Below are 15,039 nucleotides of genomic sequence, written 5' to 3' on the forward strand. Positions count from 1 at the left end.
CCTTTAACACAGTGAGCCAGGTATTCCACCCACTTCAGAAAGACACGGGCATCTGCCTCCTCGTTTGCCTAGTATGTTCCTTTGGGATGCCTAAGTAGAAGATGAGCGTGTAAATTAAGTGCGAACACGGAGATGAATAGATGCGCAGAGATCTTTATTCGAAGTAGAAGGTTTCAGCAGAGGGCTTTATAAGCACATCTGGGCTGTGCCTCCAAGGGCATGTGCCAGAGCATGCATGCACCCTGCACAGTCCCCAAGGTCCCTTGAGGAGGCACGAAGGATATCGCCTCTGAGAAAAAGAATTTCAGAGTTGAGCCGAGCCGGGGCCTCAGTCCGCAGAAGCAGCTGAGGGCAGAGTGGCTCCGGAGCCTCGCCCTTGCAAATGTCCCTTTGTAAAAAGAGCCCAGAGCGGAGCTCGGCTTTCCGACCAGCCCGGGCTGCAGGGCCGTTTTCCATCTTTCTTTAGTGCGATGCAGCACGTCTAGAGACCGGGCAGCCACACTCCTTTCCATTCGTCTGGACGTGCTGCAAACTTCGTCCCTCTCCCAGGCTGTGCACCCCGGCGGCGGGGCGGGTGTGGACGAGTCGGGGGAGGCGCGGTGAGCGCGGAGCCGAGCGCTCGGCACCGGCTTTCTAGGGCGGGATCGCCGCCTCAGAGATGTAATTACTACGTTTCCAGTGGTGCATATTCTCCCGGAGTGTTTAATTTGGTTTTATTTGTGTCTCAGCGAGATCCACATTTTTTTCGGGGGAGGAGGGAGAAGCGACCCCAGGCTTAAAGTTAATTAACCAACAACGCTTTGCTCTCCGCCGCCCGCCCCGGGCTCTGGCATCGCCGCCGCCCGCCGCCCGCTCGGCGTGCCCCAGCCGCGGAGCCGCAGTTTCAGGCGGACGGTGTTGGGGAACCGAAAGAAGGAGCAGGAGGACACCCCACCGGCCACTTTTAACTCCCTCAGCCCTGAACTTTCCCCTCCAGCCTTCTCGCTTCCCCTAGTCTCCGGGGGACCTGCATCTCAGACTGGTCTTCCTGACGGAGGGGACAGGGGACGTGGGTTCCAGCTTTTTCCTCTTGTCGCTACATTTTGGCCGCACATTGCCTCTAATAAATGGAATAGTAAAGTGGCCGGGTTAATTAAATCTATATCTCACTGCAATAGGAATAGTTAATGTCCTTATATAAACCTGGAAAAGAACATACTATTAATTTTATTTATTGCTGGGCAGCCCTGCACTCAGATCTTTCCCGCGGTCCTGCCCCCTACTCCCAGAAGCTGGGGGACATCTCTGGGGTCTGGCCCCATGAATACGCCCCTAGCACTGGGCTAAAGCACTCGTGTACCCGGGAGGGAGCCCCAGGATTGGAGTGGGCATGTCGGGCCCTTTGTTTGTCCTCGTGGCCCCACAGAGCCCAGTCCTTGTCGCCTGGGTTCTCCCCTCCTCACAGATCCCGCACATCACGGGAGGGGAAGCCTCTCCCCTCTTGGCTGGAAACTCACCCAAAACCTCCCCACTCATCTACCCCCACCAGCCAGGCCACAGGCAGACAGGGGGCTAAGGTCACAAGAGCCAGTCTAGACTGGCCAGGCCAAGTTTACGCTCCTCATTTCACCTTGACCTTGGACTCCCTCCTGAGGCAAGGAAGCCAGTTTCCCAGCCAGGAGCTGGCTCCCAGAAAGACCCACCTTCACTTTGGCTCATCTGTCCTTCTACCATCATCACCGCTCCTGCTAGCCCGCTGCTGTTGTATGTCCTTCCTACTGCCAGCCCGGCCTGATTGCCAAAACCTAAGGATGTTGATCACACGGACAAAGCTTAGTTTCTTATCCTAACTCAGCCTGCCAGGACGATGTCCATGCTCTCCATCTTCAACACCACCTTCCCCCTACAGGGAGAAGGGAGACTGCGTGGGCTGGATCTCCGGATAGACCTGGCCATTTGCTCCTGGGGCTGGCGGGGTCCAGCGGGTCTGGCTTAGCCTGGGGTGACTGTGGGCTGCCTGGACAGGAGTACCCGCTTGTAAACGGTGTCCAGGGGCAGAAAAGAGGGAGATGCTTCAGCCCCTCTCTCCTCTTACCCCCCCCCCCTTCTTTATGATCTGTCCTCAGGAAGGCCCTGTGCTGATAGGGAAGTTGGCTCAATCCCACGGAAATGGGCCCTGGAAAGAGTTGACTCTGTGAAGGCATCGCATCGGGCATAGGAAGGCACATAAGTGGGGAGATTGGGAGGGAAGAAGGGGGGGCTTTACCGTAAGTTGGAGTTAATTTGTCCTTTGAAATATGAGATAATTTTAAGGCATGAAAGCAATTCACACTCTAAGGGAATGACCCCCAGAAAGCCCTGGGAGCTAAAACTGCTCTGATCCCGGCTCTGCTTGGCCCACTGGCCCTCACCAGCCTAACGGCCCAGGGCTGGCCACCCGGCTGAGGTCCGTCCTCCTGGGCCTTCTCTCCCTCATTTCAAGTTTTCTTTTGTCCACAGATATGAGAACAGGAGTGTTCTTATTCACATCTAGGGCTTCTTTAGCTTTCCTAGACCTAATCCTTGCTCCCCTCCACTCCCTTTTCTTTGAAATATCTCACTATGAAGCTTTTTTATTTCTATTGTATATTGAAATATCAGCCTATTCTATTGCCCCAATTTCCCATGTCCCTCCTTTTATTCTCTCTCCATATTTCACTGAGAGCACTGTGTGCGGTGATCTGTGTGCAGGGGCGGGAGGGGGGGGCATCACATCCTTCCAGCACTGTTGGCTCCGCTTGAGAAAGACTTAGGGACCAGGAGTCCCTCTCAGAAAGCTGGGGCTTTAGGGTAAGTGGCTGAAAGCTGGAAATGGAAACGCCATCTGGTCATCAAAGTCTCTCTTCCTGCCCGGTTTCGGGACCTAGTGAGTTTCAGGGGTGTCAGCCTGGGCCACAGCCGGACTCCCCACACTCTGCCCCCCTCCCCCAGCCACCACCCCCGCGCCCTGACGCCTGCTTTCTAGATTCTTCATTTATTAAGAAAACAAAAATCCGTTTTCTCCCTCACCCCTAGCTCCCAAGTTCCAATCCACTCACAGCGATCTTTTGGGGGGTGGGATTTGTCTCCCCCACATCCATCCTATGCCTAGCAGGAGACGCCCAGGAATAGACCTCGTCTCTCCAGACCCCTTTGCGTCGGCCAAATTCAGCCTCCCTGCCCCCCTCCTCATTCTCCCTCCCCTGGGCCTGCCAGGGGCGTTGCCCTGTCCCTTTAAATCTCCCAGCTCCCTCCTCTTTGCCCCTCCTGCCAGCCAATCCACGTAGAGCCTTTCCACCTTGCCCCGCCCCTTCTGGAGGGGTGGGAACTCCTAGACTCCGGGCCCGGCTCGCTAGGCGCCGGCTGAGTCACGTGGGCGCCGGAGGGGTGTGGAGGGGAGGCGGGCGGCAGCCGGCGGATTTCTTAATGAAGCGTCCCCGCATGCGTAGAAGGAACCAGGGGGGGAGGGAGGTGGCAACGCCGGGAGGAGGAGGAGGAGAGGGGTGGGGAGGGACGGGAGGAGGGATGGGGGAGGGGAAAAGAGAGTGAGGTGTCTCCCCAGCTCGCTGCCTCTGGCAAGTGGAGTTTTTAAAAAGCTCGAGCAGATCATGTCATGACGACTTCGCTGCTCCTGCATCCGCGCTGGCCGGAGAGCCTTATGTACGTCTATGAGGACAGCGCGGCGGAGAGCGGCGGCGGCGGCGGCGGGGGCGGCGGCGGCGCGGGCGCAGCGGGGGGCGGCTGCAGCGGAGCGAGCCCCGGCAAAACCCCGAGCATGGACGGGCTGGGCAGCAGCTGCCCGGCCAGCCACTGCCGCGACCTGCTCCCGCACCCCGTGCTGGGCCGCCCGCCGGCTCCCCTGGGGGCCCCTCAGGGTGCGGTCTACACGGACATCCCGGCCCCGGAGGCGGCGCGGCAGTGCGCCCCGCCGCCCGCGCCCCCCACCTCGTCCAGCGCTACCCTGGGCTACGGCTACCCGTTCGGCGGCAGCTACTACGGCTGCCGCCTGTCGCACAACGTGAACCTGCAGCAAAAGCCCTGCTCCTACCACCCGGGCGACAAGTACCCGGAGCCGTCGGGCGCCCTGCCCGCCGACGACCTGTCCTCCAGGGCCAAGGAGTTCGCCTTCTATCCCAGTTTCGCCAGCTCCTACCAGGCGATGCCCGGCTACCTGGACGTGTCGGTGGTGCCCGGGATCAGCGGGCACCCGGAGCCGCGTCACGATGCGCTCATCCCTGTCGAAGGCTACCAGCACTGGGCGCTCTCCAACGGCTGGGACAGTCAGGTGTACTGTTCCAAAGAGCAGTCGCAGTCCGCCCACCTCTGGAAGTCTCCCTTCCCAGGTAAGGATGGGGCCCGATGGCCGCGGCTGCCGCCAGGGACCCTCCCTGCCCCGCCTGCCCCCGGGCTCCGCGCCCCAGCCACCCCCGCCGTCTGGCCCCGGCGCGCCGGCTGCGCTGGGCTGCCGATGGAGCTGGCCCGGCGAGCCGCGCTGAGGAATGCTCCGGGGAAGAAATCTGCTCCGACACGTTCCCCGAAGCTGCCTGGCTGAGAGTGAAGCAATCACAGGCGCCCGTGCGCCGGGCGGCCGGCTGCGCTCCAGTCGGTAGCTCGCCGCCTCCTCCTCCCCCAGCCGGCTCCAGGCTCACGCGTGGCTCGGTGCCGGCGAAGCCCTCTTCCGGCTAAGAATGGGGGTGGGGTGGGCCTAGAGTACCCAGGAATCCACAATCCAGCTCCAAACCCTCAACCCACCCAATAACTGGGGCGGGGAGGGGGGATAGGAACCCCCATTTTCTTTGCCAGAATTTCCAAGATCGTCCAGGAACTAGCAGTGTGTGTGTGTATGTGTGTGTGTGTGAGTGTGTGTGTGTGTTTTAAATGGGTCCAATTTGTCACTGTCTACAGAAATGTAGGATACTACATTTCCCCCCGTTTTTATGTATTAAAAAAAATTGTCTATGAATTTCCCGATTGTTAAAGGACCAGAGCTAAAATCTCTCTTGAGAAGGTGTAAAGAGAAGGAAGTTTGAGTCCCTCTCCTTAGATATAAATTTTATTTTCCTCTCTGGGTATACTGAGGTCAAATAATGTGGGTGTTTCCAAGGTTAACTCCAAGTGTATTCCATGCCTCAAACACAGAAAGAAGGTGGTGAGGGTGAGAGGTATAGAGGAGGAAGACCTGTTCTGGAGGGATCTGGGCCCAGGCTGAGAACCCTCAGTTTTGTCTGGCTATGTGTGGGGTATGAACGGTGGAATTCATCGTTGCCCTATTCCTCGCATTGCCCTATTCCTTTCCCTAAACAGGAGGGGCTTTTGCAACCTACCCAAGCAGGGAAAGAACAGTCTCGGATTCCTGAAAACTGTCTGGGAATTCAGCACTGCACTGAGAAATCGGGATTTGGGGTCTGACAAATCCAGAGCTTCAGTCTGCTCGGGCTATAAGCTCAGGGAGAGAGGGCTGACTGGCTCCCTTCTGATGCCCACAAGGGTCCAGTGGGGCCCAGAGCAGCCACATATGTCTCCCCATCCTGCCCAGAGGTCCCCCAGTTCTGCATATGGGCCTAGGGACATTTTCATTGGAAAATATAGACTGAAGATCTCTTCAGAGGGGGCCTGAAATTCCTCTTTATCCAGGACTGGGGAAAGGGCAGGTGGTGAAAATATCACTGAATTATGTTAGAAAGTGTAGCAAATAACATTCTTGTAAATATTATGAGAATATTCAGTATAACATACAACCGAATACCCGGTGGAACCCACCCTAGGCACCCCATTGCTGGTTGCAAGAAGATTTGAGGTTGATAGAATTTTAGTACATGGTATCATGCATTACCTATTTGGCATTGGCTATAATATTTTTACATAATAACATTTGTGTTATTAACCACCTCATATGAAACATACACTAATATATTTCTAGAATAGAGGCAATTCACATGAATCAATCCCCCAATTCTCCCAAATGGAAAGGTCCTTAGAAACTGGGTATCTAGCAGGAATTCTTGGAGCAGGTGGAGCCAATAGGCCATACTGAAGGGCCAAAGGCAGGGGGACATGTGCCCACCAGGCCCACTCCGGGCAGAAGTGCAGGTCTGGAGCAGTAGGTGATGGGTTTCACGTGAAGATGTGAAGAGGCGTTTCTCTGGCTTCCTCGTGTATGCTTGTGGAGTGGAGTGGGGGTGAAGGATTGAAGAGAAGCTCAGAAATATCTTTGAATAAAAAATACATTCAAAAGATTCCCAGAGGGGAAAAATATGCTAGAAATAAACACTTCGTGATCACAGCCTCCTAGAGAAAAATAGCTTTGAAATAAAAAAGATATAGCCCAACTGAGATTTAATACACTTGCAAATTATGGCATGCAAATTACAGTATGGAAATGGATATAAAACCCAGTGTGTCTCAGCAGCTATGTGCTCAAACACTCCCTGTGTGGAAATAGAATCAGGCTGGTGTATCAAGTGAGTGCAGAGGTCCAGGCAAGAGGCAGATGAAAAAGAAATGCTCTTCAGACACCTTCCATCTTTCTGCCCACACAGAGATCCTTTAGAAGCAGTGAGATTTCCAGATAACTCTGTCTATGCAATTGTGGTTTGTTCCACAGCATCTAGGCATAAACACTACTGTCTCTCTTCAGTGCCTCTGGCTCTGAGAAACCTCAACTATGGCAGGCTGAGCTGGTGTGGGAGATGGAGCAATTGTTCAGAAAGATCCAAATAATTAGGGCCAAGATGTGTTGTGGCTTCTTCCTTTTCCCCAATTATATAGACCCTTGCTTCATTATTCTCTCTCTCTGTCTCTCTCTCTCTCTCTGTCTCTCTCTCCTTCCAATGGTGAGTGTAGACTCCTTTTTTTTTTTTCTTTTTTTTTTTTTTTCAGAGAGAGGCAGAAATTCTGAGGGAGAATCAGCAAAGAAAAGATGGGAAGAGACAGATAGGCAGGAGTAGGGGAGAGAGAGAAAGAGAAAAACATTCTGTGGTTCTTTGGGCCATGCTGGAGTACCTACTGACAAGCCTTTGGATTTTGGTTAAGAAGAGCAGCTAGGATTTCCGGCTGGGCAAGGCATCCTCTGCAAAGCCCTGTTGTGGCAGTGAGTGGGCAATAGCGAGGGAGCAATAGAAAACCTGTACAAGGAGCTCCAAGAGAAAGCTATGATTGAGCATTGATCTGATTTTTATTCGCTCCTCAAAGGTGTCCATTGGATTCCCAGGTATGAAGTGGTTTGGGTGCGTGTATGCTCTGGAGAGAGACTAGGAAAGGGTTGGTTGTAATATTAATTAGCCATCTCCCCTACTTACTTTAGGCAGTATTCCAGGTGTAAGCCCCAGATGTTCCCACATCTGTAGATCCCACTTCCTTTTCAGACAAGACAACAGACAATGAAGGGGGGCTTCTGTGGGTACTCAAAATGGAAAGTATTTCCCCAGGAGGCCTTAAAAAAAAAAGCCCCAGCAGTTTAGTCTGACCCATGCAAAACTTAGCTAAATCAATCCTGGTAGTCTACAGAGAAAAATAGGTAGTTTAGATTCGTGGTCGGCAAACTGCGGCTCATGAGCCACATGCAGCTCTTTGGCCCCTTGAGTGTGGCTCTTCCACAAAATACCATGGCCTGGGCGAATCTATTTTGAAGAAGTGGCCTTAGAAGAAGTTTAAGTATAAAAAATTTGGCTCTCAAAAGGAATTTCAATCATTGTACTGTTGATATTTGGCTCTGTTCAACAACAGCAAGTTCATCTGTTGACTAAAGAGTTTGCTGACTACTGGTTTAGATCAATTAGTTGTTGTTTTTTTTTCAAACTGATTTTTAGGGTTGCATTGATTAAACCTCACTGGAAAATTAGAGTTGGGGTTAGGGGACCCAAAACTGGGTAGGTAGTTGTGAGCATTTAGAAAGTGAGGGGATAAACAACAACAAGAAGACAATTATTTGGTTACTTCAGGAATCAAATACCACTTTTATTCCATTTTTCTCCCCAGGGAAAAGAAGGTATTTTATTTTATTATTTTATTTTTGAAAAGGAGATTTTTTTTTTTAAGCTGAATTGTACCAGGTGGCTTATTTCCATTTGAGAACTCACTGTGTCATTATGTTGAGTCCAAAAATCTGGGTTTAAAATCTGGCTCTGCCACAAGTTATTTTACCCAGTCGAGAGCCTCAAATTCTCATCCTGTAACTTAGTTTAATAAAATAATCCTGGAGAAAAATGTCCTGGGGATTAAAACAAACAAAAGGAAAACCTCAGGATGTCCTCATGATATTATTACTTACCTTCTCTGTATTATTCTTGTCCCGGAATTATCAATTCCTTGAATCATAGTTATATTTCTAAGAGTAAAAAACAACTTGAAAACTGAGAAGTTTTTTTTTTTAAATGATCTTGTACAAAAAATCACTTTTAACCTAAAGTATCTTCTCTGTTAAAGTTAAGTTGTTTTGTTTTTCAGATTTTTATAAAACCTTGGCCTATTCATACATAGGCAGAGACAAGTGACAAATCCAACAATTTTCCTGAGAAATTGTCATCACGAAGACAGCCAAACCAGGCCATTGGAACCCCCCTCTCCCATATTCTTCCTGAGCACTTTTCCTCAGGAGACATCTCTCCCCAGCCTCTATAGACAAGGGTCCCTGGGAGGGCGCAGACCCCATGGGAATGGGTAGAGGGCAGTTGTATGAGGGTGGGTGAGAACAGCATTTCAGGAAGAGCCTTGTGTTTTCATTCCTGACTGTTTCTACACTTTTAAAGGGTAGAGAATGAAGGAGAAACCCCCAGTAGTCTGGCTTCTTACTAGCTTCTTCCTGAAGAAGTCTAATAATTACATTTTAAAAATTAGAGAGCTATTTATTTAGATAATCTCCCTACTTTCCCACTTCCCCTTGAAAGTATGGCTGTGATCTTTTTATTGACAGAGATGAGGGTGGAGTGGAAGGGGGGATATGCGACTTTTTTTTTTCCAGTGAAATTTTCAGAGAGACTAGGGAAGGGTATAAAGAAACTGAACTACTAGTGGTTAGCATGACAAGGTATTTAGGATTTAGGCGTAAGATTCCTGCATCGGATGAAGAGATTATTTCCCGGGCTTTGGAAGAATGGAGAGGAGGGGATTGGAACAGAGCAGAATTTGCTGTTTTGGTGGGACAGGGGGACACTGGGTTCTTTTTATAGACTTAAGTGAATAGCTGATTTTTACCCCAATAAGGGCTCTCCTGGTGCCTTCTCTGGTGGACAGACCCTGGGGCGTGGACCCTTTACTTCCAAGGACTGATTCTCTACATCTCAGGACCAGGGCCTCCTACCTTGGATGTTGCTAAGTGGCTCACAAAATTGAACTCCTACACTGAAAGGCTCCCACGCGGGCTGGTGTCACCTGGACTGTTCTATCTAGTGGTGCAGGCATCCGACTCCTAGTGCACAGCCAGGGACCAGAGCCGTGAGCAGCCACTTAGTGGTCTGTGCCGAGGGAAGCTATCTCCCTACCCGCCATGTCCTTCCTCATACCTACAATAGAACACCTTCCTCTCATCCTGGAGCAGAGGATGAGCTGACGGCTGCCCAAATGATTTAACTGCAGGAAGGCCTGCAGACCAGAGTGAAATTTGAAGGAACCCCTCTAAAGGCACAGAGTCTAGGGACACAGACTTCCGTGACACAGAGATTGCTGTGCCGAGCCATAATGAAGCCTCAGACAAAAGGGAAATCAGTAATACTGTTTTTATTTAAAACAGTTTATTTAAAAAATTGGTATTTTGTTCATCATGAATATTTTACACTCATTTTGATATTTTGAAAGCATTATATTCAAGCATTATTTATCTTGATTACTGAGTATTTTGTGCCCCATCCTTTAAAGTTTGAACCAGAGAAAAATACCACAGTCGTGGCCTTGCTGATAGAAACGCAAAAGATTGATTTGGGGGCAGTTCGCTGGCCCCTTTGAGTCCCTGCCAGAACTTTGCGCCCAGTTTGCGGTGCGGTCTCCGATGCCCGCAGCCCAGTCCAGGGTCCAGCCACGAGACTCACTAGCTGCCCGCCTGCCTTCTCTCCTCCCTTAGACGTGGTTCCCCTGCAGCCTGAGGTGAGCAGCTACCGGCGGGGGCGCAAGAAGCGAGTGCCCTACACCAAGGTGCAGCTGAAGGAGTTAGAGAAGGAATACGCGGCCAGCAAGTTCATCACCAAAGAGAAGCGCCGGCGCATCTCTGCCACCACGAACCTCTCCGAGCGCCAGGTCACCATCTGGTTCCAGAACCGTCGAGTCAAAGAGAAGAAGGTGGTCAGCAAATCGAAAGCGCCTCATCTCCACTCCACCTGACCACCCACGGGGCCACCTTCCCCCTCTATTTATGTCGCGGCTTTGTACCATAACCAAACTCACCGAAGGACCCTTCGCCGGTGCAGACAAATATTTAATGTTAACAAGAAAGAGGACGTGTGGCTGGGAGGCAGAGAGTATCCAAGGCGGGGCGCCCTGCCGCCCCCTACTCCCCACCCCATCCTCAACCCCCACCCTCATCTAGATGGGACCTACTGGGCCTCAACAGCTTTGGAGGTGGATCCCTGGCGGGCAGTGGGAGCAAAGCTGCCCGCCCCCATCCCCCTCTCCCATTTCCTTGTAAGAAAGCCAAGTGGCAGCGAAGAGCAAGATGAGCCCAATCATTCCAAACAAAGCAGGATTGGAGAACCCCAACTACCCGTTCTTGCCGCCTCCTTTGCCCAGCAGGCAGAAGATCCTCCTGAGGCACATCTCAAACTCAGTGCGGGACCTGGTGAGCTTAAAATTTCCTTCCAGCTCCTCCCCGTCCCTACCACACTCCTTAGTTAGGCAAGAATTCTCAATTAAGATTTTCTGTGCATATTTTAAAAGTCGTGTTAATATTAATGATAATTATTAGGGATCTGGCACCGTGATTGGAGTGCAGGCAGCACATAGGTTTTCTTTCTTTCTGTTTCAACAAAAGCTGGAATTGGCCTAAGAGCCACCTACTACCCTCAACCAAGAAACCGAATTTCTCAGAGCTGCCTTTGCCTCCACTGCCTCCTCTGTTCTGCTCTCCCAGTCATCACGCAGGAATCCAAGGTCAGAAATTTAACCAGCCTTCTAAATATTTTTCTTCCCTCCTCCTCCTCCCCCTCCTCCTCTTCATCCTTCTCCTCCTCCTCTTCCTCCTCCTCCTCCTCCTCCTCTTCATCCTCATCCTCATCCTCATCCTCCTCCTCCTCCCCCTTCTTCTTCTTCTTCTTCTTCTTCTTCTTCTTCTTCTTCTTCTTCTTCTTCTTCTTCTTCCTCCTTCTCTCTCTCTCTCTCTCTCTCTCTCTCTCTCTCTCTCTCTCTCTCTGTCAGAAAGTAGAATCTTTTTATCTTAAAAAGGAAAAGAAAGAAAGAAAGAAAGAACGAACGAACCATAGGATGGAGATTGGGGTCTCCCAGCAGAATCCCTCTCAGTCACTTCTTCATCCCAGCAATAGCTGAGAACAGAGGCCTCATACTTTCACTTTTATTGACTGTCCAGAGGAAAACTGTCCAGTTTTCTTCCAGGAAGCCAAAATAAGGGCCCCCACAAAGCCAGCTAATGTAGACGCTGCCTAACATTTCCCTCTTCAAGACCAACTTGGTGCTAGGGGGCCCCTCACCTTCTCCCACTGGCGCATTACAAAACAGTGTTCTTTTGTGATGTTCATCAGAAATAGGCTTTTTAAGACTGTTGTGTATCTGTATATAGTATTGTGATGTCTGAATGACCATGTATTGAATTGAATGCAAAAAGAAAAACCCACAAACCTGTTTTTAAAATAAAATCTTTTTTTGGGCCTTGATTTTATTGCTCAACGTCTTTTGAAGCCTCTTCTTTCTAGTGGTTCTTCAGAGAAGTTTCTGGTGCCCTGACTCAGCCAGAATGGGCATTAGAAGAGTGTAGCCATCACTCCAGCTGGGAAGATCCCTGACTCATATTTAACTTTTTTTTTTTTTTAAACATTGGGTGGTTGAAACTATCTAGACAGGAGAAGCGATCTTTCCATCCTGATGGAGAGAAGGATGTAATCAGCAACTGAAAAGGCCTGGGAGCAGGTGAGTGAGAAAAATACTTGCTATTTATTTCAGTTAGTAGTTGGGTCTCAAGTCTGCATTTGGGTGCTGGAGCTGAATGCTGCAGTGGCAGCAGTGGGAAGCTAACCTGAGGCCTTACTGTCCCAAATCCCTACAGCCAGTTCAGGGCTGAGACGAGGGAGAGGTCATCCAAACTGCCACGCCGCCCTGCTCCGTGTTCCCAGGCTGCACTCTGTCTTTCCGCAGTGGCCTATGTAGAGAGGTCAGGCTGCCAGGATCCCTGGTGCCCCCAGTTCACTAAACCAACCCCACTTTTATTCTCCAGCATTCCTGGAATCCTTCAAGCAATCTGGAGCCCTATAGACTCTGCCAGTCATTTCTTTTTCTTTCTTTCTTTTTTTTTTTTCTGTCATGCCTATCTCCCTATCTGGCAGAGTTAATGAGATTGTTAAATTGTCAGGTTAGGAGACTTTTAAAAAGCAACATAGCCTAAAACAATGTTATCTTGGATTAAATCTTTACTGCGGCAATTTTTATGTATAACATTCTTTCTCTCCTGAGACACAGAAAGACTGGAGGCATTGAATTGGAAATCAGAGTTCTCTGGTCTCCCTTTACCTGTTGGCTGAAGTTTTTTTTTAATATTTTATTGAAATAAATAAATGTTTCTGAGGATGAAACACACACATGCACGCACACGGAGTCTGAGAGACAAAGGGCCTGAAGAATTCACCATCTCTGGAGGCTTTGCTACTGATGTGGCACCAGTCCCATTCAACCGCATTTTAACTCTGGGTTAACTATAAAAAATCATGCTGGGAAGTAGAGATTTAGGGGGTGTAAGTGAATTTTTAATTCCATCTCCCCTTTCTTTTCCTATCCACCACCCTAACCTTTCCCAAAAAAGCAGTCTCTCTTGAGAAGAAAAGAGTTGAAGAGGGTCCTGGCCGATTTGGCCCAGTGGATAAAGCATCAACCTCCAGATTCAAGTGTCCCAGGTTCAATTCCAGTCAAGGGCATGTACCTTGGTTTCAGGCACATCCCCGGTAGAGGGTGTGCAGGAGGCAACTGATCAGTGTTTCTGGCTCTCTACTCTTCTCCCTTCCTCTCTGAAAAAAAAAATCAATAAAATATATTTTTAAAGAAGAGTTGAACATTAAATGTATGCTTGATCAGAAAAAGGAAATGAATAGATAAGAGGCCTGGGGCTCTCTTGATATGGTCCCCCAACTTTTTTAACTTGAAGATGCATTGAGCAGTCCCACAACATGCAATGTACACACAGTGGAAGTTGGACACTCGGGCAGAGAGAGTCTAGAGTTCTCTGAGGGGCCCTCCGCTTCTTCACTCAAACCCACACATAATCAAATGAGTGAATCTTTCCACGCACAAAGGGGCCGGCACTAAAGCCCCAGAAGAGGGTGATGGAAAAGAAGAGAGCCCGGCCAGCATGGTCCAGGAGGTCATGGTTTGGTTTTCCTCCCTGCCCCCCCCCCCCATGGCACATGCCTGGGTTGCCAGCTCAAACACCAGTGTGGAGTGTCCAGGGGGCAGTGTTTCAATGATTCTCTCTCACCATTGATGTTTCTATCTCTCCCTCTCCTTCTCTGAAATCAATAAAAACTTTTTAAAAAGAAAAGAGAAAGAGAAAGTCTGTGGAAGCTCATTGGGGTTGCATTGGGATCCTGGTAACCCAGGCAAAGACTGAAGTCTCTCTGAGTACTTGTGAGTCCGTGTGTTTAAGACCCTCTCATGCCCTGGATTAAATGTGCTTGGATGGATTTTGGAGAATTGTCATACCTGGATCAATTTTAAGATTCCTGTCCCATAAAAGTAAGTGAGCATGAGAATGGAAACTCCCATATGAGACAAGTATTGTGTGACTTGTGTGTTCTACGGTGGCAAAGTTGGGAAAATGTATTATTCTTTTCCTGATCGTGTTGATCCCTTACCTCTCTGTCCTCCAAGAATTAGCATTCTCACTGGGGACTCTGTGAGACATTCCTGTGAAGGATATGTGTGTGTGTGTGTGTGTGTGTGTGTGTGTGTGTGTTTAGAGCCTTTGGCCAGTGGAGAATTTCTTTAGCCTTTACTGCCTGTGTGTGCATCTATGTGGGTAGGAGTGTTGTCAGCCGGCACTCATCTAAAGGTATAGACTTGTTTTCTCTTCTTTTTTCAAATCTATAAAAAGCCTTTCTTTCTAAGGCCAGTCTTCTAGTGTTGGTGTGAGATTCAGGCTGCAATAAATATGAGAGTGCAAGGGAATAGAAGGGTCGTGAGCACAGAAACATCTCCTGGATTCAGCCCTTCCCCTCTGGGATGGAAGCTCCTGCCATCTTTCTCAGTCTGCAAAGATATTGTCCACTCTTCATGCCCCACCAGCTCAGGACTGGGGATCCTGGATAGGGGTGGGCTACAGCCTAACAGGACTCTCCATCTGGAGGCCACGCTACCAGGCTGCCGGGGAGGGCTCAGTTATATCCTTCCCCACCCACATCTGCATCCCCAGACCTAGGGCCAGCAGACTGGGCCTTTCAGCCTGAGTCCCACAGCCAAGAACCCACCTGAGGGAGTGAGGCCAGCAGCTCTCGGGAGATTCCTCCACCGCTGTCTCTAGACCATCTGCTCCTGAGGCTGATCCACAGACACCTGGGTCAGCAGTTCGGGAGTAGAGCAGGGACAGCCCTCTGACATTCTCCATGGCTCAGAGGATTGGAGCTGGGGGCACTGCGGCAGCCCCTCTGTTCAAGAGAGAACTCCCCACACTGGAATCCACCCGGGTCCGGCTCAGATGACCTCGGTAAGGACGGGGCTGGTCCCAGGCTGCTGGCGAGAGCCCACCCCTCAAAAAGCTCCCACTGCTGGATCCGATGTGTATTCAGACCTGCATCGGTGGAGGATTGAGGGGCCATGGGGAGCGAGGAGCTTCTGGGAGGAGGGGGCCAGAGCCTTTCACAACCAACCAACCAGGCTCTTCCTCTTTTAGCCTTGACCGTG

At 50.3% G+C, this 15,039-nt stretch overlaps 1 protein-coding gene across 1 annotated transcript; it reads left to right on the plus strand.

Annotated features, from left to right (window-relative positions):
• The first annotated feature begins 3,536 nt into the window (after positions 1–3,536).
• Positions 3,537–11,189, plus strand: HOXC13 (homeobox C13). The gene is made up of 2 exons (XM_036458660.2): positions 3,537–4,340; positions 10,052–11,189. Exons 1-2 carry the CDS (start codon positions 3,611–3,613, stop codon positions 10,306–10,308), a joined length of 987 nt encoding a protein of 328 aa, XP_036314553.1. The 5' UTR covers positions 3,537–3,610; the 3' UTR covers positions 10,309–11,189.
• Positions 11,190–15,039: the final 3,850 nt, after the last annotated feature.

This window comes from Pipistrellus kuhlii, unplaced genomic scaffold, assembly GCF_014108245.1.
Source record: "Pipistrellus kuhlii isolate mPipKuh1 unplaced genomic scaffold, mPipKuh1.p scaffold_m20_p_3, whole genome shotgun sequence".
Taxonomy (NCBI): domain Eukaryota; kingdom Metazoa; phylum Chordata; class Mammalia; order Chiroptera; family Vespertilionidae; genus Pipistrellus; species Pipistrellus kuhlii.